Source organism: Chlamydotis macqueenii, chromosome 5 (assembly GCF_036417535.1).
Source record: "Chlamydotis macqueenii isolate bChlMac1 chromosome 5, bChlMac1.mat, whole genome shotgun sequence".
In the NCBI taxonomy this organism is placed as follows: Eukaryota; Metazoa; Chordata; class Aves; order Otidiformes; family Otididae; genus Chlamydotis; species Chlamydotis macqueenii.
Genome location: NC_141560.1, coordinates 25,866,959 through 25,891,098, shown reverse-complemented (window position 1 = coordinate 25,891,098; position 24,140 = coordinate 25,866,959). Strand labels below are relative to the sequence as shown.

Below are 24,140 nucleotides of genomic sequence, written 5' to 3'. Positions count from 1 at the left end.
GCATTATGCTTGACTTGAGTACATAGATGTATGCTTGGGCCCAAATTTTTAGTCTAGTATGCTCTTTAGCTAAAATCAAAAGAGTGTCTTGGCCCTTATGCTGCAACTTATACTCTAATGAAACTTGAGGATTTATTTTTGTAGATCTCCAACTATGTGTGTTTTCTGGACTACTGTTTAACTTTACAGGAGCATAGATGCACAATATGCTTTTGTAGTACTCTGAGTAATACTTCAATTATGACGGTGTAAATAAGCTTTAAGTTATATGTTGCTGGAATAGTCATCTATGACCTTCCCCTTGGTTTTTTTTGTTTGTGTTTTTATTTATCCTGCATAGAAATTTTTTTGTGCACTGTTCATAACCCTAGCTTCCACAGTGGCATCTGTCACTGTGCTGTAGAACACGGCTGATTTGTCTGCTCCCAAAGAATCAAACTTTGCCTGCTTGATCTGAACTGTATTGATTTTTTTTTTCCTCTGGATAAAATTATGGACGCTTCTGATCCGTCCCCACTGTCTGATCTCTTCATATCTATGACCTTTGTTAGTCTTTTGTTCCCATCCATTAGAACTAACCCATCTGGTTTATGTGGAAGAGGCATAGGTAATTGTGGTTTTAAAGAATTCTATGACAGCAACCTCTATTTACGCCATGAAATATAGCATAGATACATTGAAAGAAAGTGTTTCTAGCCAGGAAGACGTAAAACAAGGCTGTATGTTGCTGCATTAGAAGTTTAAAGCTGTGAAAAAGGATAAACAAAAATATATTGATCTGTTGCTGTTTTGTCTTCACCAATGTGTGTGAAAATCACCTAGTTTCCCTTCGGTGTTGATTATGTCTGTGTTAAGGACCAATACAAAGAAACTATATTGGAAGATATCTTGGATATTGATGCATTGCTCTCATTTAATACTAGACAAGTAATTCCTCTTGTCCTCTGTTGCATGTGGGGATAGTGATGCTCCTTTGGACCTGAAGATCAAAGCTAGCATGCTCTCAGATATGTTTACTCTTGTAGGTGAGTGTAACAAAAAGCTCCTTCAATCTTTGCCTCATTTAAAACCAATAAAAGGTAGGTTTATGAACTGCGTGCTATTAGATGAATGTAATAGAGGAGAACTCTAGTTTAGAAAAGCAGCTATATTTAGCACTGGGAAGTTATATGTGGCCATTTCACCTTCAGAATAACCTGGCTGTTTGTGATGCTTAGGTGGTGTTAAAAGTCCCTAGTTTGGTGTTTGAAGACACAACTTTTTCTCTTCAGCAGGTGACTTGTGTTTAGCCCTTAGAATCTGTATTCATGCGTTTTTTAGGTTGAATGTGTGGGTTCTGGTTGGACTGTGTTAGAAGTGGAGTCATGATTGTGAAAGCTGCATGACTTTCCCATGCACAGCACCTTTTAGGCATCCCTAATACATCTTGATCCAGTTACTTGATGCAACTTACTCCTGATACTAAAGGAGGCAGAATTGTCATCAGGTAGCCTGCTCAGCTGTTTAAGAAACAGAACCTATGTATGCTGCTATTCAGTAACCCGTCTTATTAAGTACTTGATTTTGAAGCAAGTTCCAGTTTTATTCAAAAAATGTAATGCAATGTACAGTTTGGGATTAAACAAAGCAAGGTATAAAAAAGAAAAGCATAATTTTTTGGTCTTTGGGCAGGCACAGGAAGGGCATGTAGAGACTGAGATCATTAACAGGAGTGCTAGGTTTATATTTCAGGGTTTGCCTGTCTTAAAGTTCTCATGTGGCTCCTGATGCCCACAGGCTTCGTGTGCCGGGATCCAGGCCAGCGGTCAAGCCGGGCCATTTATCATTCATCTGAATCTGTCAGGAGAAATCCATACCAAAAGCTGCAGGTAAGTGAGTTCAATGAGCCAGAGCTGAGGAGGACAGCAGAAAAGTCATTCTCATGGAATTTGGCTCACAAGTGAGAGAGCCAGTGAGTGAGTGAGGTTATCTGGATTTCTAGCATAACTAGAGAACAAACTTGGGGGATGCAACTGAGCTATGGGCTGTTAAGCCACTTTTGTTTTGTTGTGGGCAACAAGCTTCCAGAACCCTAGAGCTTTATGAATGTCTCCAAGACCTCCTTCTAGGCAGAAAGAGCTTTTTTCATTTGAAATTTAAGGCTTCTTTGCCATTCACTCCCAGAATCTGTCACTTCCTTTCCTGTGGATCCTTGGACTGATGCCTCACGTGATTTGCTGTGACTGTCCGTTACCTTTTCTGCTGAGACAGCGCTTTCTTTGTACTGTAGTACTGAAGGGCAGTTTTTCTCTATCTCTTCTTGGCTATGAGATGGATTCCATAAATATCTGTAGAAGTGGAGCACTCAGAAAAGGCGGGGAGATCCCCTTTGTCATTCGGACTTTCAGATGGATTTCTTCTCAGGCAAATATGCAAACTCTCTTTGCAGCTTATGCATATGCTCCTATGAGAGACATGCAACATGGCTGCTTCCATTTTGGTATAGGGAAAACTCACAGAAATTGCAACATTTTGTTCTTTGTGGCAGACAAAAGGTACGTCAGATAAATTAGGAACCATAACACAAAAAGTAATCTTCTCTCTTAGAGTAATGCAATCAGATCCTGATGATGTGATGTCTTTTATATGAAAAAAATTATACAAGACAGTCTCAGAAGTATGAGCTGTTGGGAAGCATTGGATTTTGAGGAGGCTTTAAACTTAAAGACTTACTTTGCTTAAAAAACCCACAAATAGATGTAAAGGCCTGGCCAGCTGAAATGTCCAAAGATTCATAATACAGAGCAGTGGTTATGAGATGGGATTAACTTATCTTTTGGGATAGATGTCCCCCTTACCTGTGTTTACCAGGAACAAACTTCTAATCCTGTGATCAAGTTTTATAGCATGTTTTTCCTAGGTATCTAAGTGGAAATCCCATGGCTAAACAGGTTATAGATCTTTTCATGGTCAAGGAATGTTTTGACCTGCTCTTTGCTGAATGCATTTTATCTCAGATTGTTGGATCTTTGATACTTCTGTTCCCATTCTCAGTTGCAAGAGGTACTTTGAACCTTTTTTGTTTTTCTTAACTCCTTCAGGATATCTTAAGTTTTGATCGTTCATGTAGCCCATCTTTAATCATTGAAAAAGTTACTTCTTGGGAAAGAAATGCTAATACCAACATTCTTGGTCATGAGATAGTTAATCTTTCTGAGTTTCATCAGACTGGACTGCAAGTTCCTTGTGTAATTTCTTTGGTTTGACACTCTGAGCATTTCTCCCTCTAGGGAAATGAACAATTTAGCTGCTTCCTTTGAAACTTGTTGATTTGGGTTGGAGCTCTTTCAATTAATCGTAAGCCATAAAGGAACCTCGACCTGTTTTGTATAGACCAACTGTAGCAAAGAGCTTGGCAGTAGTACAGCTAGAAATGATAGATAGGTCTCTTGAGAATCCTTTCTCACACCATTTGCTCCTCTTGGACATTGGAGAGGAGGAAGGCAGCCTGAATACCACTGAAGGCAAGAAAAATATCAAAGCTCCTAGGATAATAGTTTTCTTTTGAACCTACTTCTGTCATTAAACTGGTCTTACCTGTAGGCCTGATGCCAGATAGGTAATACAGGGTACTTTTTGACATTCTGCTAATGTTTCTACACCTCTTTTGGAATATTAAATAGTATCTTGTTTCTCTACAAGAACTGGAGTATTGTTGAGATATTTAAATGAAATGGCTTCTGGTATTTCAGCATTTTTACTATTTTTTTTTTTTTTTTTTTTTACACCCTCTCTTCTATGAACAATTCTACTTGACAACATCTGTTTCTCCTTAATACATAACTATTAAATATTTTCATCTGGGTAACTCTTATCTTACAAAAATATGAATTTTGGACATGAGAGTTGAGTTAATTCATCCATTCTGCAGAGCTTTTTTCTGTGTGCTTTTGAAAATTTATGTATATAAATGTCCAGATGCATTCTGCACAGTTGAGCACATCTGAGGTTAGGATTAGTGCTGTGTTTGGAATGGGGACAGGATAAGTTTGTGGAGGATATGAGGAAGATCTGAACTGAGATGACAGAAGCTGTTAGCTGTATCTCTGGACTTCAATTATACCTTTTTGCTTTACGGTATTTACCACTCTTCTGAAACTTGGGCAGGGATGATAGTGTCTTGGAGAACACAAGGTTTTTATTCTCTTTGTATGTCTCTTGCAGCGTCCTGTGTCTGCACAGTTGCAAACAGCAAACACCAGATTGGTAAGTACCCCTTCAACTCCCTTCACCAATAAAAGGGATGCAATTTCAAATGTTACCTTGGGCTCAAAATATATTTTGCTTCTGAGTAGTCTGGTAGGGAGGGAAGTCAACTGGAAAAGAGGAGATGGATAGGTACTGGCGTATCTTTCCGTGTGGCAAGAGCAAAGTAGGTGAAGTGTGCTGAGAGTCAAAGTCAGCTGGGTCAAAGCTCTCAAAATTTTTAAGCTTACAAGTATTTCTGAACTACATTTTAAAGAATTGGCTATAGATGTTCAAAGATAAAGTTGTTACACTAGTCATCAAATGATAAAGACAGTAGCAGCACAGTGTTCTGGATTTGGTAGGTCATTGAAAAGAAAAGTGCAAAACCAAAGGAAGAGCTGTTGAAAGCAGCAGTGAATAGGGGTGTCACACCAAAAGGGAGGAGGAGGAGGAATTTTTGTTTTGTGTACTACAGAGGATGGAATAAATCTGAATGAAAAGGATAGCACAGGTGAATCTGTATTGACAAAATTCAGGTGGCCCCATAAGAGAAGTAATTATTTTCTGTGAAACAGTCATCTGAAGGAAACTGCAAAAATTTGAGAGTGAACTGGCTCAAAATAGATATAAAGAATTGAATATATGATATTCAATTGATATATGAATTCAATTCATTGATATATGAATTTCTTAAAGATAATGGAAAAATGTAGAATTATCGTTAGCATAAGTCAGACTGATCCACCTTTCGAAATGTCATATTTGGCACCCTCCTTACAAGCCATATGGACAAATTAATGTTAGTTTACAATTCTAAGTACCTGGCTGTGTGGGGACATGGTAGGCATTATTTTGCTGCTGGGCTTCCTGCATGAATGTGATAGCGATGGTTTTTGGTTTTTTTGAAGTTTCCCAGCAGGAAGGAAGGTAGGACAGATGGAATCATCTTGAGAACCTAATTCATTCTGTACTCTGGCATTTATGTCATTCTGTGTAAGTTTAGCTGAGGCTACGAGAAAAGAGTCTTATTGAATAATGAGGTTTCATAGAGAATAGGAAGGATCTTTGTGACAACTGCTGTCAGTGCTTAGTATAATTACATCATGATGAGGGAACCAGAGATGCTTGCAGAACTTGGAGATATAACAAAGTGGCTGGATTTATCTATACTTTAGAAGATTAGCTGGCTCAAAGAGGAAACAAGACCTATGTGAGGTTGGAGACATTTCTTTGCTACAGCCAGAAAGAATTCTGCAGTGAAACACTTTTAAAAAAAAAAAAAAAAAAAAAAAAAAAAAAAAAAGGTTTGTGCAGGAAGTTCAGTAAAGTTAGAGTTTTCTGTAGCATTTGGACAGTAATGTAGGTTGTTCTCCAGAGCTGCCAATATGTAGGCATACATTTTCTGTTTGTAATCAATGAAATAATCTCCGTTGTCTTGATACAATTGAGATAACTTCATTGAAGTATTTTCTTAGCAAAGGAGGTGATCTGATAGGATGAAAAATTTCCTGTAATATTCTCTTTAAGCAGCAGTTCTCACATGATGATTGTTATGGTACTGTCAGGAAATGGGTTTTAAGAGGAAATTACCTAGTAGGAGACTTTAGAGGAAGTTATTAAGCGAAGTTGTTGAGCTGTACTTTTGAAATGGAAGAAAGCTTAGGAAGAAAGACTGAAAGCCTTTCAACATCATCAAGCAAACCTGTTTGACTACTGACATTTTTATTTCTTCTGCAAATGCTTGTGTCTCCTACCTTCTCATCCAGATTGTCTCGTTTTCTCTTGTTTTATTTAATCAGTTTTCATTAGGCTGAACAAAATGTTTCGACTGGCACCTGCTATATCTGTTTTCTCTTTGGATCTTTCTGTGCCAATCAGTGCAGTGTAATCTATTCTAGCCTGTTGCTTTTGCAATTGCTTCATCTGCAGATTCTGAATAGCCACTTGCAATTTCTAATGAAACAGAGAGAATGGAATTAAATTCCAATTGTCCTTACAAATAAAGATAGAACCTGATCTTGCTATGAGTTTTATTTGTATCTGAGCAGTATAGGATATTCCTCTGGGTTTATCCAGCTTAAGGTTTCTTTCATGTTTTTCCCTTCTTTCTAGATTAAGAAAGCTCTCTGTGCATTCTTTGCTCAGTATAGTGGCTAAAAGAAAATTTTGAATTTTGTGTAAAGGGATGAGACTTTCTCAGCTAGACTCTTCATGCTATTTTTACAGAGGTAGTCTATCTGAACTGGACCTAAGACCATCTAAAATGTACTTGAGAACATGTTCAAAGATTTCAGTCTTGCTGAGATTTTAAGATTTTATAGTCCTGCTAATTTGAAGATACTTAGAATTCCTATCCTTTGTTAGAATTGATTAGGACTGCCCATCAGGTTAAGAATTAACTTGAAAAGACTGCAAATTATTTATTTTCTTATTTAAATTTGCTTATGTATGCAAATTTTCATGATGTGTCTATGAACATATACAAGATCTGTCTGTTAAGTGCATGAAGTAGCAAGCAGTACAGTAATAAGAGTAACAGGTGGTTAACTGAATATTTCACTTTTTCCTTGCAACTTTATCTCATCAGTGAATTACAGTTCTGTTCTTATAGTGTAGCAACACAACTGGAACAGAAAATCGTGGTTCTGGTACCATTGAGGTGTGAATCCAAGTCTATTTGGGGCCTATGAGCATGAATGCTGGCTTTAGTGTCTCTTGGGAGATAATTTTTCTGCATGAAATCTTGGCTTTGGTGCTTTTAGGAATGTCTCCTGTTTTTCCAGAAGGGGCCAGGGGTGTAAATACTGGCACTGATGCCTGAATTGTGAGTCCTGCTGTGCTAAAAACTAGCAATGTGAAGACTCACATTTAGTGCCCACTGGGGTGTGGATTTTTCAACAGCCGGAGTGTGGAATTGTGAATTCTGGCTGTAGTACTCTGGAGTGTAGATTCTGCTGGGCATGGGGTCCTGGAATTTGAATATAACTTTTTTTTTAAAAAAGTGAATTGAGAGAGGAAAAGGGAAAAATCTGGATTCATACTGTCTCTACAGCGTACCCGTCCTCTGTCTGCCAGTGATGCTGAAATTACAAACCCAATGCCCTCAGGCAGGGAAAAAGCAACAGGAAGGCAAGGCAGCTCTGTGCTAGGTCTCTCCATGGAGGAGGTAAGTAGGCTATTAAATATCTTTTATTTATCTTGGCTTTCATGCAATAAGCGGAGTTATTTGCTCAACAGAGAGCAAGTGCATGTTTGTGAAAAACATGACAGAAGTAGTATAATTTTTGAAACAGAACTGCTGAGTTTTACTGCTGGTACTGCCCTTGCCCTCAGTCGTGCCAGGCATACATATGTACTCCAAGCAGTGATAGACTCCTTCAGAATTTAAATGCAAGACAAAATTGCTTAAGGATATCATATGTACTCCCAGGACTGCAGTAATAGTCTTGTTGTCTGAAACTCAGAGCTTTTTCTAGAGTTCATTTTTCACTGTATCTATTTAGCTGGCTATTTTTTTTTTCCCTTTTTATTCCAAGATAAAAGTTCTTCGTCGAGTGAGAGAGGAGAATGAGCGGAGAGGAGGCTTCATCCGGATATTCCCTACCCCATTAACTTGGGACCTTTATGGGTAAGAATAAGAATCCAATAGGATGGCTCAGTGTACCTGTGTTAGGTATATGTAGATCAGCCAGCTTAGCAATCGGAAAGACACATATTGAGGGTTTTGGTAGAGTTTCTTTGAGTGTTGAGAGTCCTTTTTTTCTGATCCTTTGTTTTCAACTGCTGCTGCTTTGCCTAACAGCACGTCATGGAAGGCTATCAAGCATTGTTTCTGATGCTCCCTTTCTGTCAGAATAAAAATGTCTTCCTTTCAGATGATCCATTCTTGCTATCTAGTTTTACATCCTAGAGCTGCACATACTGTGTTCTCTGTCATTAGGTCATAAACACAATATAGGACTTATCCTGTCAATGATACTATATTATGCTTTTCTGATTTTTTTTTTTTTTTTTTGTAGTCTGTAATGTGTCTCTTGCCTCAGCAGGAACTTCAGCTGAGAAGCAATAGCTCTCCTCCTTTCCTCTTTTATGTTATGGTACAGCTTGTTGTCTCAATCCACTTCTGGGCTATTTTTTTATACATCATTTATTTTGTATTATGCTGCCTTTAATTGTGTTGTGCTTTATCTTGATACATCTGTATTTTGTTTTTCTAGGTCCTTTTTAGAGCACAAGACATCAATGAACTACATGCTGGCTACACGTCTTTTTCAGGACAGGTAGAAAGCTTTTCTATTTGGGAGGGATCCAAAGGGCACAAACAGCATGAAAGGGATTGATTCCTCAGTTATGCAATGTTACAAACATGCATACAAGGTTGATGACTGAGGAGATAATATTTACAGAAGCGCTTCCTGCATCAGCACCGTGCAATTTTTTTTTTTTTTTTTTTCCCCCACTATGTATTTCAGGGGTAAACCTAGAGGGTACCTCCAAATGACCCCTTCTCCAATTTAAGCCAGACAGATGCAAGCATGAATTGTAGAATAGCTGCTCAGATTTCTTATTTTGGAATCCTTTTTTTTCTCCTTTAAGACAGAACGCACAAGGAATTCTGCTAATTTTGTCTTTTCATTGTACACATGAAAGACTTCAGAGGCTTTTAAATCCAGTCGGTGGTACAGAATGGAAAGTAATTTTTGCCATTTTTCCCTTTGTAGAAGCAAGATGAAAAGAGACTTCATCACTGGGAGATCCCGGTAAATAGCTTCTTGACTAAATAATTTGTACTTTGTAGGATCTATTCTAAATTTAGATTTCCACAGCTTCATCTTCCAAGTCCTGGGTCAACACCTTTTCTACCAGAAATCCATCAAACTGGTTTTAGAAGAGTGAATACAGTGAGCAAAGGGTATCTCAGCTTGTGGAGAGCTTATGTTTTGTTGGATTGGATCTTAAAATTGCTCCTTTTAGACTTCCTCCTTTGGCACTCCTACTATATTGATAAGCCTTCTCTTTGAGCTCTCTCAAAAGATAATGCATGAGGGTTTTGGACTTCATGTACTCATATATTCACTTTGCTAGATCTAAAAGATAAATGCAGCAAGAGGAGTTTTCTGTGGATGTTCTCACTTCTATCATAAAAAGCACTTTGCTGTATCTTTATACACTGACAGAAAGTTATGTTTGCCTTCCTTAAGGAATCTAGGAAGGCTCCTTCTGCCTTGGTTTAGGCAGAACTTGTAGAAAGGTTGTCATTTTTCACTTAGATTATGTTAAAAATCTTATGTCTAGCGAAACAGTGAAGAACAAGCTGTCTACATAAAAGGTTCAGAGGACTGAACTCTGGTCTGTGTGCTCTCTTCCGACTCTTGCAGTTCAGTTTTCCCTATTAATTGTGCCTTGAGCTGCTGCGTGATGGACAGATGCTGCTTAGTCATGAAAGCATGACACTAGATAAATGCATTTTGGAGCTTTGAGAGATGGTGTTCTGTAAAGCACATTCAAGACTCCCTTCAAACATATTTGCAGGCTTTAAATAGAGCAAAGTTAGACTGATGATAAATACTTCTTCCCTGTGACAGGAAAACTGTTTATTGAAGAAATTTAATCTACTAAGTTTCTTGTATCGTCAGGGAGAGAAGTATAAAGAGAGACTGAGGATGTCTCTGTATTATGCTTCCCAGAGCAGGTCTTAATGGAAGGCTGGATATGAGACTAGAAGCTGTGGGCTCTCATGCTCTCTTTTATGAAAGAAAACTTGTTTCACTGGAGTTACGGAAGCGCCGACGATGCCATGGCAAGTCTAGAGCAGCACGGACAAGATCATCAGGTATGCATAGCTAGAGTCTTACATGAGCAGCTGGTCAAACACAAGCAAGCAAGGACTTTTTCATTTGAAATGTGTGTGAATTAGATTTTTCTGGCCTTTGTTGTGCCTAAAGGGATTCACAGGTTGAAGTTAATAATTTTCATTTCAAGTGTTAATAGTTTTCACTTCATTCCTCTCCTGAGCTTTCTGCCACCTTAGTGCCTAGAATTTCATTCCCACTGTTCCACATCCCTGTGTATGTGACTAAAGGCAATCAATATTTTCTTGAAGATGAGCTTGCTGTTAACATTTTCAGTACAAGAATTCAACAGTACGTGTGCCTCCATGGTTCTCCAACTTTTCAGAGAAACATGAAAATTTGGGACCTTCCAGGCTGGTTCTCCTACACAGCAGTGACTCTAAGCTGTTGGAAAGAGAGAAATCTTTCTTATCCAAGTTGATGTGGGAAAAACTTAAAAGGGTATAAAAGTGAATGATCCTCATGAGTAGCTGTTCCTGAAGCCATTATCTGAACTCTTTCTAGTAGCTATAGGAGAGATTGTATGCTATAAAATGATTTTTGGTGCTGTGTTAGCATGTGTGATCTTTATTGGCACACAAGGAAGTTTAGATTTCGTAACTTTAGTTTTTATTACAGAAAAATAAAAAAAAAGTCTATACATCAAGTATGAGTATATATATATGTCAATATGTATGTAAGAATCAGAATAAACTGTAGGAAAATGCCTTTGTTTCTTTTTTTTCATTTGTAAAGTTAAGACAAGAATCTTGATCTATCTTCTCTGATATTGGGAAAATTAATTTCTCAACTGTTTAATACACAAGCAGAAAGACAGGCAGAATAATAAAGGGTAGCGATGCTCAAGATGCTGTTCTAAAATGGTGGCGTTCTGTCCTTCTAGTAGAAAAGAGTTTAGAAGTAAACCAAAGGGTATAAATAGCAGGACAGTCTTCCCCACTTGTTTTTTTTCTTAACCAGCGTAGGTGACTTCTCTTCTGCTACAGGGACATCAGAACAAACAAAGCTAAAGTCAGATACAGAAGGTGAGGAGGAAGAGGAGGTGGATGCAGATGAAGATGAAGAGCTGCATAGAACTGTTGACTCTTTTTCGGACACCCAGGTGAAAAGCAAGCCAAAGCCCTCTGACTCCGTGAAAACTACTTATAAGGAGAGATTGCCAAAAAAACTTGACAAGAAAACTGGAGATGGAGGAGAGCTGTTTCTTCGAAAAACAGACTCAGAATCTCAGTTTAACTTGCTGCAAGTTCTTCAAAAGCATGGAAACCTGAGGTGAGAGAGTTCTGCATATTGCCTTGAGTTTTGACTAGCAGCTAATATTGGTTAAAATATGGAGGATGTACACTTAGTGCCACATTATGAAGGAGTATGAGGAGATATAGAGGACTCTAGAGAAATGGGACAGGATTTTTGACTGTGGGCTACCGTAACAGCTAGTTGGCATGGAAGGGAGATAGTTGCAAAGACTGACAGTTTACCTAAATGCCTGAGCTGTTGGATCAGTATAAAGCATAAACCATAGTTTCTATTGCTATTCTGTAATCTGGTGATGTGAGTTGTTCTTTGGTCATCTCAGGCTTCTGAAATACTTCTCTGTCTTAATGCAGTATGCCTGCTATTGAATTCTAAAATTTGTCTTTTTATTCTTTGCATTTCCAGAGAGGTGGGTATGAACATGTTCAACTATCCAAGAAAGGTTGGGTAGGAATACCTCAGTGCTGACCCCATAAAATTAGTTTTCTTATTTTTGTGCTTTTATTTTTGGTGATAGAATTTTTACCTCTAATAATAATCTCTGCTCAAGGTCATCACCTCCTGAGAGCAAGGTAGGAGGTCATTTGAGAGTGACAAGTTACTGAAACGTCTCATTGCCTGCTGTTGAGTATGGCAGTGTGGAGCAGAGTATGTTCTGATATGTGGCTCTGTTGCTTGAAAAAAAGAGAGGTGCTGGAGAAGATCATACAGAATAACAGCAGCCGTGGTCCTACTAAAATCCTTAAATGTGGGTAGTAACACTGTCTATTTGCAGAAGGGCAAAAAGAAAGTGATCATATATATCTGTGTAGGAAGATTTTACATCGTCTAAATAAGAAGCAGCATTATGTTTTCTGTGAAAAATGTCCAGAGGTAGAAAAAACAATTGCTACTTGTTGCTTTCTTAGTTTAGTTTCTGAGAGGATTTATGAATTTTCAGATGGATTTGGGTATTGTTCTGATGTCGTCTTGTGACAAGGACATTTGCTGTTGTGACAGGGAAGATTCTGAAACCTGTTTTGAGGATGAACATAGCAATGCTGTCATCTGCCTATATATAGAACTGACTCCTGCCAAGAACATAAGCTCTGTCTGGTGTTCCTGGCAGAGTCTTGCTCAGCACCCAGTACTGTTGGGATTCCCCACGGAAGTGTGTAAGGCTTGTGGTGACCTCATGTTCCAGGATTGTGCTGGGCTTGGCCTCATCTAATCTGTCATTGATGAGAGCTTTGCTTGTGGAATCAACAGGCAGAGGCACTGAAGTAATGAAATTTTCATCCAAAAGAAGCCAGGCCTGTTCCAGTCAGTTTTTTTAAGTAGTAGGAATTCTCTCTCTCCTTTAGTCGGCCTGATGAGGTGATTTCTCTGCCTTTCACATATTGGGTATTGCTGGAGAAGAGGTGACAGTCAAATGAAACATATTCCCCGACCTGTGCCATTCCCAGGGAAGTGAAAAGGGAGTTACTTGTTCCTGCATTTAAGGTTTCAATATTCCACACACTGGAGGAGAGGCAGTGTTATACAAGGATCTTCTTCAGTTTTCGATTTTGTAATCACAGAAGTATCATGTGCAGGCAAAGAATTCTGTTACTGTGCTATGTTGATAATGGGGAGTCCTTAATTCCTGCCAGCACAAATCTTGAACTCCTGGTCATGAGATGTTTGGGTTACACCTAAACTAAACCTGGCAGCCCTAGAGAAGCCCTCAAGGGAGAGCTTTTTCTAATATATGGTGGCCTGAGTATTAGTTCTTAGTCAAGGTTCAGAGTGTTCTCCAGATGTTCCAAACATGGAAGAGAAGGAAGGTGTGGTGACTAGCAGCATACAGAGCTTGGAGATGTTACGAGGCCTGCTGTGCATTCTGGAGTTCACTGGAAGACAGGAGTTGCAACCAGGTATTTTTATCATGGTTTAGTTAATGCTGTACTGGTACGGCTATCCACAGAGGATGTTAGTTTGAGACTCTTGTGAACTCGTAATTTGCTTAGCCCCTCTGGGGACCTGGCATGATCTTCCAGAAACATCAGAAGCTAATAATTAAATGGATGCTTTTAGTGTATTTTATTTTAACTTAAATTTTTATCTAAATTGATGCACTGATCTCTACAAGTGCTACTATGTTGTATGATTTCTATGTAACACTGTAGCAAAGTGTTCATCAAATTTACAGACATATAAAACAGGAAGACTATATTTCTGGACTGAGATTTTAAGGGCATTTCAGGGACTCATGTGCATGGAGTCGTGAGGACCATGTAAGTATCTGAGAATATTCCTAAGAAGCAGAGAACAAGTAGTGAAAAAATGGTGAGGTTCCTCAGGAATCAATCTGAGGCTGATTTTAATAATCAGTTCAAGAATGACACAAAACGTAGAAATGTGCTAATGAAACTTACTGATGGAAAAGATTTGGGAGTTATTACCATGAGAGAAAAGTAATGGAGTAAATATGGGAAGAACTGGATGACCTTGAGGACAGGAATAATATAACTAGGATAAAATTCAGTAGAACAAAGTGCAAGGGCTTACTTTTAAGAACAATTAATTTACAGCAGAAATTCTGTCAGCTGAGTGTTCATCAACTGGAAATTAATTATAAGGAAAAATATCTTTCATGCTTGTTGATCACAGGTTTGCGAAGCTCTAGCTTGTGCATGCGTGAAAACACCAAATGTGCTTTATCACATCAGGTTTATCACCTGAGATACTTCTGAAACTTGCTGTGGAATGTTGCTCTCACCCATGTTTGTGGAAGGTAAATTGTGACTGGAACAGATGGAGATGAGCTGCTTGTCTCAACCTGTCACCAGTGTGGATGCTTTGTTAGAAGACACTGAGAGATGTGGATAGTTCACACTAATAAAATGAAAACTATGAAAGGATGTAATTGCTGTTAATAAACACATTCAAGGTAGGAGACTCATCAGATACAGCACAATGTTGGAGAAAGAAAAAGCAAATATAAACTGTTCATGAATGAAGCTAGGCTGGGTAGTTAAGGAAGGTTCCTAATCATTACAACAGTAAGTTCTGGAATAATATTGCAGGAAAGTAATGGCTTGAAAACCCTAGTTTATTTTAAGATGAAACTTGGTAGTTTTATAAAAAAGATTAGGACATTGCCTGTGATGGAAAGGGAGTCTGTCACTGACACTAAAGCCCATCTGGTTTTACATCCTTATGAAAAGGAAAGGAGAAATCGTGCTTGGCAATTCAAGGGAGAGCTTATAGTGGCTATGGGGAAAACTATGAGGAAGAGTGGAGACTGGGAGAGCAGAATGCTGGAGGAGAGGATTTAGGCCAAGATGACAATGAACAGAACTAGGCAAAGCTTTCAGCAATTTCTCTCACAACAGATGCAAACGCTGAAGTGACTGCCATTGTGAGGGATTGAGAAGCAATGTGTCCATCCCAGTCCTACCCCGTCCTCTGTTCATGCTCACGGCTTCCCAGCATGTTCAGCCAGCTGCACAGCAGATTTTGCTGATGTTCTTTCATTCTTCAGTGGTGCCTTGCTCAATGAATTTTGGCTGTGTCCTTGGGCCAGCAGGGGAAGAGCTCACTTTCACAGATTTAATTCTTTCCTTTTCAGTGGGAATTGCAGGGTCTTTGTTGTAACTCTGGCACCAGTACCAAGCCCTTTATTTATTTTATGGTCTGTTGTTGTGGTGTTAAAAGTGCTTATGAAGACAGAGGCCCAAGAGAGCCTTGGATTTGGTTTAAAAATACACAGTTTTGCTAATGTTGATGTTACTGGCTTTTGGAAGAAAGTAGCTAAGGCTGTGAGAAGGCATTCCATTTCTAGAGGTGATCTTAGAGAGCACCAGCTGTCTTTCATATCTCCTGCAATACCTACTCCATCTTGGTGAACTGAAGATCTCCTTGGAAATACTGGTGGGGTGAAGGGGTCCTCCTTCCCTTGATCTTCAACATTTGTGCACCTAGGACATCCTTGGTGACTGTACTTTTGTCCATAAGCTGTGCCTGACTGCCGTAACTCTTCTCATTACTACTCTGAATATAGCTGACTGATTGTTTTGGTCCACAGCAAAGTGCAAGCTCGCAAGGCTTTCTCTGCTTATCTACAGCACGTTCAGTTGCGACTGATGAAGGAGGCTGGTGACCAGATCCAGAATCCTGCCTGGGCTGCCAAAGAGAATGAGCAAATGGTAAGAAGCTTTGTGTTGGCCAAACTGAAAAGCCAAGCTGAAATCTGCTTTGGGAGTTTTGAGGTCAGTTCCCATCCTTGGAAGAACTGAAGTCCAACTGAGATTATAGTTGTCTATCTTTGTGCAGCTGCCAGTGCTGCATTTTTAATACACAGACAAGGTACGACTGCTGACTGACATCTGAGCAGTGATAAAGCAGACAGATATTAACGACTAACAGACAGATATTAGCGAGTGTGCCTAACATTCAGACTGCTCAGATCTTTCACTGGTTCTCCTTCACTGATCTCTGAGCTTACCTGCTTTTGAATTCTTCTCTCTTAAGATTCTTTAAGATTATCTGGCAGTATCTGATTTCTGCTGTGTTCAACAAAGCATACATCTACTCACACAGAACAGATACTCAGTTAAGCTTTTCCTCCTATGTACTGTTCTACCCTTAGCAGACATCTGTGCTTAGGGATATTCCTTACATTCAAGGTACAGGAAAAAAATGTAAAAGCCACTGAGGAGAGAAAGTTACTTTCTAGCATAGGTGATGTGTTGTTTTGTTTTTTAAAAGTGATTAATTTTTCTAGGCAGTATTTCAGTATTTTAAGGCCCTATATATTGTTGTATATACATTTTAAAGAGTGCAGCAAGCCCAAATTCCCTCACAAACCTTCCTAAAAGAACTTTGTACAGTAGACTCTTGAGCTTTCTGCAAATCCAAATGTATTCTTGCTGAATGCATGTTGCAGGGACACAGCCAGTGCAGTTCAGAGATAAAATTGTGTGTCAAGAATGATCAGTCGACTCAGTGGAAAATGTTACCCCTGCTCTTTCCAAGTGGAAATTAAAACTGGCTTTTTGAGAGTCACTTTGTCTGCTGTACTGTGAAAAATAATGTTTAAAATAACAGATCAAACCAGCCTGGAGTAATGGCAGTGAGAGGCGAGCTGTGAAATCCAATAGTTTGGCTGTGATGCTGCTCATTTATGCATTAGCAGAGCTCCTAACCAAAAGCAAATCCAGAGAGGAGACAGAAAGGGTTCAAAACACTCACAGGATGCATCTTGCCTTAGGATCTGCCTTGCTGTATGTTTCCCCCACCAGAGGTCAAACAGACATGGTGGGGATTGGAATTACATGGCTGTAGATGTAGTCATCTGTTGCTGTGGAGAGACTGTGGCAATAGTATACATGTATGAAAAGTGATGAAATGGGGCTATGTCACTGTAGAGGAGATGTCTGACCAAGATCCCCTTCCCTGTGATAGTACTGGGAGGGTTTTAGGTCAGTATGCTTCTTCACAGGCTTTCCTTAACACCTTGCAGGTTGTTTTTTGGAAGTATTCTGCTAAGATATTGGACTTTACAGGTTATTCTGTGTTGTTGCTTCTTTATGCTGCTTGGTTTTTTTTGTTCTTTTTGTCTGACATGCTTCTCAAACAAACACTCCTCAAGTGTTCCCAATTCTGACCCACCTCAGGCAAGGTACACTGTTGTTCTTCTCCCAGCACCTTAAGTTTGTAGGACTACATTTAAAAACGCACATTGCAGAATGCTTTTGCCTGCCAGTTGTCAACTCATTTTCTCAGAACAGTGTGTTTAGTTCTTGCTGATCATTAGCTGCTGTTCTCTTCTCCCCACATCTTGCAGTTGGCCCGTTGTTAACTCTGTCTATTGCTTGCAGGAACTTGTGGTACGCTTTCTGAAGCGAGCTGCCAGCAATCTTCAGCAGTCCTTGAGGATGCTGCTGCCCAGCCGTCGTTTAGGACTAGATGATCGTCGTCGTATCTTGGCTCACCAACTGGGCGAGTTCATAATCTGTTATAACAAGGTGACTGATTCGTTCTTGATTCTTCTTTTGGTAGCTCTTTTGGTTTCTTTTCTCTTCTTCTAAAGTATCTCTTGCTAGCTGCTGTCATAGTCAAGACAGCAGGCTGTTTTAAAGGCTTTGTTCTGTAATTTACACGGTCTGTTTGTAGTTGCACATCCAGTAACAGTAGTTTGTCTGTTCAAATTGTCAGATAGACAACGGTATTACTATGTTATATATGTAGTCCAATAATTGTGCATAAAAGTAAAAAGAAGTGTTAAAATTAAGTGGAATTTAACTGGCAGTTTGGTTTTTTTTTGGCTTGTCTTCAATTCTAGTGCTTTGTAACACCTCTTTGCATTTCTCCCTATTTTTATGCTGCTTCTTTAGAGAAAATTTTCTTTATACAGAACAGTTTGAAATATGTATTTTACCATTTGTTTGGTATACTGAGGGACTGGTACCAATCTGTAGTATGGGACTCTGCATGCTCAGGGATAAGGAGAAGTAGGTCATAATTTAAGTAATTTTCACATCTTTAGATGTAGAAGATACTGTTCTTAGCATAGTGGTTTCATGCTAATCCTTGTTTTGCAAGGACAGCTTCCCCTTTCCTTTGTCCCCTAGTATTTCTTTAGTGTTAGAACAAGAGTAGTTTAAATTTTGCTTTCAGATGCTGCTGTGCACACAGCCCTCCGAGCTCCTACTCCTTAGCAAAGAATGTTTGCTTACATTACCTTGTCACAACTGAAATCTGGTAACTTGATCTGTCAAAGCGAGGTTGGTATTGAACCAAATCTGTTCAAGGGAGTGCTTTGTATGCCTGATGCTCACTGAATTACTATGTTAGGAGTAACCACAAAACACTCGAGTGGCTCTGCGGTGAGCGAAGAACGCAGCTTCTTTGGGTATAATTTCCACTCAAATTGTATTAGAACATCAGGATTTTCTGCTAACTCTTGAGTAAATTCACTGAGTAAAGCTGTGTAACTGGTAATAAATCAGTGCATAAACATATTTTCTCAGTTAAAACAAGTGAGAACAGATCACTTCAGGTTTTAGGATGTTCATGTTGAAAACCATTGAGAGACTCCTAGGCTATGAGGTTTTTTGATGTCTGATTCCAACATACAGACTTATTTTACTGACTTGTAACTTCAGATTTAGTAGGGGACTCCTACTAGCCATTATGTATCTTCTGTAATGGCACAGAAGAGAAAATACTACCTCCAGTAAACTAAACTAACACAGATCGCATATTGTCCAGACTTTTACTTAAGTAGTAAAGGGTAGAGACATGTCCAAGAGTGGCTTTTTCTTCCACGTCTTGAATCATCTTTCAAAAGAAGTGTTCCGTCTGGAGTACCGCATCCAGCTGTGGAGCCCTCAGCATAAGAATGACATGGACCTGTTGGAGCGAGTTCAGAGGAGGGCCACAAAGATGATCAGAGGACTGGAGCACCTATCCTGTGAGGACAGGCTGAGAGAGTTGGGTCTGTTCAGCCTGGAGAAGAGAAGGCTATAGTGGCCTTCCAGTACCTAAAGGGGGCTTGTAAGAAAGACGGGGAGAAACTCTTTAGCAGGGCCTGTTGTGATAGGACAAGGCATAATTGTTTTAAAATAGAAGGAGGTAGATTCAGATTGGATATAAGGAAGAAATGTTTTACACTGAGGCTGGTGGAACACAGGAACAGGTTGCTCAGGGAGGTGGTGGATGTCCCATCCCTGCAAACATTCAAGGCCAGGTTGGATGGGGCTGTGGGCAACTTGATCTAGTGGAAGATGTTCTTGCTCTTTGCGGGAGTGTTGGACTAGATGACCTTTGAAGTTCCTTTCCAACCCAAACTGTTCTATGATTCTGTGTATCTGACCCATTCATCCTAGGAAGCCATGAAGTGGAAGTGAAGTCTGGTCAGATAAAGCTTGTATGCTGGTACTGGTATTTCAGACAGGCCAGTAGGGCTTTTTTAATTAACAGAAATGTTTGTATCAATACAACTTCTAGTGTCAACAAGTTCTACTGATGTAAAATAGAATGATCATTTGTATCTGAGAGCTTGCTCCCATTCTCACATACAAAGTCTTATCATCTTTAATTCCAGTATATTTTAGTGTATAAATGCATATTTGCCACATGCTGTACTGTTTTACTTTCTTTGCTTTTGCTAAAGCAGTATTTTTTTGGTATGTAGATAAGCCATTGGCGATTTGCTGCATGATAAGAGAATTAAACTCAAGAGGAGAACTCCTAGTTTACAGCAGGAAATGTGGATTCCCTCAATAGACCACCTTGATTGAGTTTCTTTAATGTGACTTTATATTTTTGTCCTCCTTTCTTCCTCAATATCTCCTTTTGGGACGGATACTCAAACAAAAGCTATTTTGAGGAACTGTGTGACAGAAACAGCAGAAGTAGAAGGGGGACCTAATATTTCTAAAAAAAATGTTGTTTTGTTTTTTTTTCCCCTTCTATACATCCTTTATGTCCCAGCAAAGAGTATATTTGAAGGAGCAGCACATATTTGTGAAGACTTGACCTCAGCAAATGAGTTCTAATAAATTATGTTAGGTGGAGGGATGAGTTTAGTGTATGCTTAGCATGCTGACTCTAGAGCACTCTATATTTATCCATTCTGTTGCACATAATGAAATACTTATAATTTGGCTCTTTGGAGATGACATTCTTTTTTGTTAGATCCCATGGAATTGGTTTTTGTCTTCTCTGAGCTGTCACAATGCCATGGAACATAAAGTAACTACATAGAGATGCTTGCTGCTTATTAACAGGAAACGGAGCAGATGGTTCAGAAGCGATCAAAAAGGAAACAGGAAGAGGAGGAGGAGGGAGTGAATCCTGAAGGTTTTCAGAACTTTATTACCAGAGCAAGGTAGGAATGGATTTTGTTCCCTTTGATGAAGGATCTCAAAGCACTGAAGATAATGGGATTGTTCGAAAGGTGATCTGATTAATCTGAAGGCCTCTCGATTCCTTTTTGACCATAGCACCTGCTCCTGCTCTTGCTGGGGGATTGATAACTTGTCTTTTCTCTTTTCCCTCTTCCAGCAACCAAACACTTGTAGCATCAGCATCTGGTGCATAGAAAAGGACATAAAATGGGTGTTTTGACCATTAAGTAGATCCACAAAGGACAGCAGTGATTGCCTTGGTCTGTGTAAATTTCAAACCAATACTCGTGGGCTAATGCTCTCCTTTCCTGTGATGCTGGAGCAAATGTGGCAGTACTTTGGAAGGAGAATGAAACTAGAGCTGTTTCTCAGATGGCCTTGAGCTACTGTGGCTGAACAGTTGTTGTGGGTCTGGCTCTCAAGTTTTTCCTTTCAGAAACAAATCTCATGCTTGCTGCTTCTCTTCAGGAACTCTCCAGGTCTGGACTTTCTGAGATGAAGGAAGGGAGGGAGTTAGACTCCTTGTTTTCATCCTAGCCTTTTATTTGGCTTGCTAAGGTGGTTCAGTGCAAGCAGTTACTTCACAATGAAAAAGCAGCATTTTCTAACTGTGCATGCACTAAACTGGATCTGTTTAAACTCACAAGAGTCTGATAGAAAATGTATGTTGATAATAGATAAATACTCTTTATGGCCTGTAGCATTGTATGAAAAACAATGGTGGTACAGCTCTCTGACTGTGGAGAGGGCTGAAATGATTCAGTGAACCAGAATCATGTCCTCAAAGTCTCTGATTCTTGAGCACAAAACCCAATTCCTTTTAACTCTTATTTGACCCATATATGACGTGCCTTTATGGGCAACAACCCTTGTCAATATCTGGACAGGCTGACCTGCCTTTTTAATGCCCTTCTGTCTTCTCTAGGAAGGCTGACAGTCACTGCTTCTTTTTCATCATCAGTTACAAAACTCTTCTTTCTTTTTCTCTGTTTGGATAGTACTCTTAGTGACTGATTAGAAGTGGATGATAGCTGAGGCATCTTAACTAAGTTCAGGAGGCTTCACAGTCTCTTTTGATGCTACATTCTCACAAAGACAATGAATTTTACATTTTGCTAATATAATTGATGGAGTCGTTACCACAACAGATTTATAGGCTTCAAGAAAAATCTCACTTCTTTTCAGATAGAGTTCTATAGAAGAATAATATTCAAGATGTCTGACTACCATATACCATAGCGTCTACTCCTGTCACTAGAAATGCAGATTACATGGGGCCACAGCAAGCTCTTGGTTCTCTGACATCTCTAACCACTAAAATGACTATTGCTTCCTAGGGCAGGTCATTGTGCTTTTTGCCAGAAATGGTAAGAGATGGCTGTTTGGGGCAGAACTGCACACTCTTCTGTTTCCTTGTTATTGGCTACCATGTTGTCACGGCCTGATTCACAGTCTAGACTGGGGTTGGAGGTTTTTACTGGATCCTTTGCCTAAGGAAACAGCAAAAGCCAGTTTGCCAACAATCAGACAATTTCTGCTTCTTATGAAGTATCAGGTATGTTTGAAAACTCTGGTATCTGACACTGCTTTGCACTGTGCTTGAAGCTTAAATCTGTGACCTAGTAATTTTGAGCCAAACAAAGGGGATAGATTTCCTCTTTGAGTGTTTGTTCTGCAGTACAGTGAATGCAACACTGGAGAAAATGGGTAATAAATCTTGCCACTTAATGATTGAGATTGTATTATTGGCACTCTGATTTCAGTATCAGATGGATGGCATTGTGTTTAGTTGTACATGTGCTACAACCCTTGTTTCTGAACATCTTCAGTGCAATGTAAAAGTGTATACTTATAAATTGGTTTAAAGGCTTAAAGCACCTTTCCACCAAAAACTTTTCATTCTTATGTTTCCTCTTCACCTCTCTTGTCATTGATTTGGGAGAAAAGGTGAACTTTGCAGCATGCTCTGAAGGTCCAGACTCCAGTGGGATGAGCTTTAGACATTGCTTTTACCAAACCTCAGGCTAGCTGAGACTAGTGCAAGTGTGGTATGCGGAGGACATTTTGAAGGATTATAACTGCTGCTATGCAAGTTTATATTCCAGTGTTATGTTTTCTTGTTGAATTACTTGCACTATACTTCTTGCTTGTGGTGTTTGCTCTGCTGTATACCCACTCACTAATGCTGAGGCAACGCTGTGAAGCAAAAGGAAAGCATGTTAGATATCAAAACAATTAGAATTACAACTTGCACAAGCTCTAATGTGAATGGCCAAGTAACCGATACTGGTTTGGGACCAGGAGATGCTTAGGACATTGGGGCAGTTAAATTCTCTTCTTTTTAAAGAAAACAAGAAACCCATGGAAGTTTTGTGAGATTGACAAAAATATTGATTGTTCTATTTGTTTGTCCTGCAGTTTTGGCTAATTAACAAGCTCTTCCCTTCTCTTTCGTTTTCTCCGCCCACTGCTGTATTGAAACTGCTAATGATGACTATTAAACAGAGACTGAGCTGAATTCTCTCATGACCATGATAGCTGCTTGTTATAGAGAGTACCTGGGGAAGATTCACAAATGTAGCTGTGAACTGAATCTCTCCTGTTGAACTGATCTCCCCAAAAACGTGTTTGGAGTTTTCACTTGCTATTTATTTATCCTGGGAAGGCTCCTGAATGCCTTGAATTTTCTACTGTGTGAGAAAATGGCATTTCAGTGGGAATCTTGGGTTTAACAAAGGCATATTCCTTTCCTTCTGCTCTTACCCTGCAAAACTGAGCAAATAATTAGCTTGTCTGGCCTCACCTTTTTTCCCATTCCCCTCTTCAGTCTCCTTATCACTTCTTGTCTTTGATCATTACATGAAGGCAGAAAAGCTTAGAATTCTTGCTTATATCCATTCTTCTCTCCTTATTGTAGTGAAAGTGACCTGGAAGAAGTGCTGACATTTTACACACACAAAAACAAGTCGGCAAACGTTTTCCTAGGAACAAACTCCACAAGCACAAAACCCAGCAACACCAGCAACCAGCCAGAGAAACAGCCTCAAGGGGGTAAGTGTTGCAGGCAGTTCTGAGATTATGTTGGACAGACAAATCCAGTTTAACTTCAGTGTATGGAAAGAGAGCAACTCATCCGGAATGTTATTCAGGTTTCTTGAGGTTGCATATTTTGTTTGTTTGTTTTTTAAACTCATTCTATATGTGAAGACTACAGTAACTACACTCCTACTTTCTTTGCCTAAAGAGAAATGGAATGGGGCTGTTCAGGCTGGAGAAGAGGAAGCTCCAGGGAGACCTTGTAGCAGTCTTCCAGTACCTCAAGGGGGCCTACAAGAAAGATGGGGAGAGACTGTTCAGTAGGGCCTGTTGTGATAGGATGAGGGGTGATGGTTTTAAAGTAGGGGGAGGTAGATTTAGATTAGATACTAGGAAAAAATTCTTTACTGTGAGGGTGGTAGAACACTGGAGCAGGTTGCCCAGAGAGGTGGTGGATGCCCCATCCCTGGAAACGTTCAAGGCCAGGCTGGATGAGGCTCTGAGCAACCTGATCTAGTTGGGGATGTCCCTGCTCCTTGCAGGGGGGTTGCACTAGATGACCTTTGAAGGTCCCTTCCAACCCTAACCATTCAATGATTCTATGATTCTATGAATGAATCTGGACTAGCATTTGCAAAGAACTCGATATGGTGACTCATGACTGAAATGAGAACGTGCAAACTGAAGGCACTGAGATTTGAAATGGACGGAGAATCCTGAAATCAAAGTAAGGGATGAGAGAAATCAAGGCCTGTTGAATTGTACTGCCTACAGTGAGCATACCCATTGGAGGGCAGAGTCTGTATATTTGAGCCGAATTAGGTGTCCCATGGAAGGAAGTGCAGTGCCAGCCATACATATGCAGTAGTCCATGCTGCTGTACGTGACAACACAA

General features: G+C 39.6%; 1 protein-coding gene across 16 annotated transcripts in view; it reads left to right on the top strand.

Moving 5' to 3' along the window:
- Nucleotides 1-24,140, top strand: part of TTLL5 (tubulin tyrosine ligase like 5) — a 133,827-nt gene that overhangs the window by 33,878 nt on the left and 75,809 nt on the right. For 15 of the 16 annotated variants that reach the window (XR_015258776.1, XR_015258774.1, XR_015258775.1 and 12 more), the window contains 13 exons: nt 964-1,025; nt 1,777-1,868; nt 4,204-4,245; nt 7,280-7,393; nt 7,764-7,855; nt 8,445-8,507; nt 8,949-8,987; nt 9,915-10,060; nt 11,066-11,351; nt 15,382-15,502; nt 17,177-17,323; nt 20,090-20,190; nt 23,127-23,260. Coding sequence is in view for 13 of the 16 variants with exons in the window: in XM_086749829.1 (XP_086605955.1) it covers nt 964-1,025; nt 1,777-1,868; nt 4,204-4,245; nt 7,280-7,393; nt 7,764-7,855; nt 8,445-8,507; nt 8,949-8,987; nt 9,915-10,060; nt 11,066-11,351; nt 15,382-15,502; nt 17,177-17,323; nt 20,090-20,190; nt 23,127-23,260 (1,439 nt within the window). In the remaining 3 variants the exon portion in view is untranslated. The remainder of the gene's footprint in view (nt 1-963; nt 1,026-1,776; nt 1,869-4,203; nt 4,246-7,279; nt 7,394-7,763; nt 7,856-8,444; nt 8,508-8,948; nt 8,988-9,914; nt 10,061-11,065; nt 11,352-15,381; nt 15,503-17,176; nt 17,324-20,089; nt 20,191-23,126; nt 23,261-24,140) is intronic. The other variant, XM_086749833.1, reaches the window with a different exon arrangement.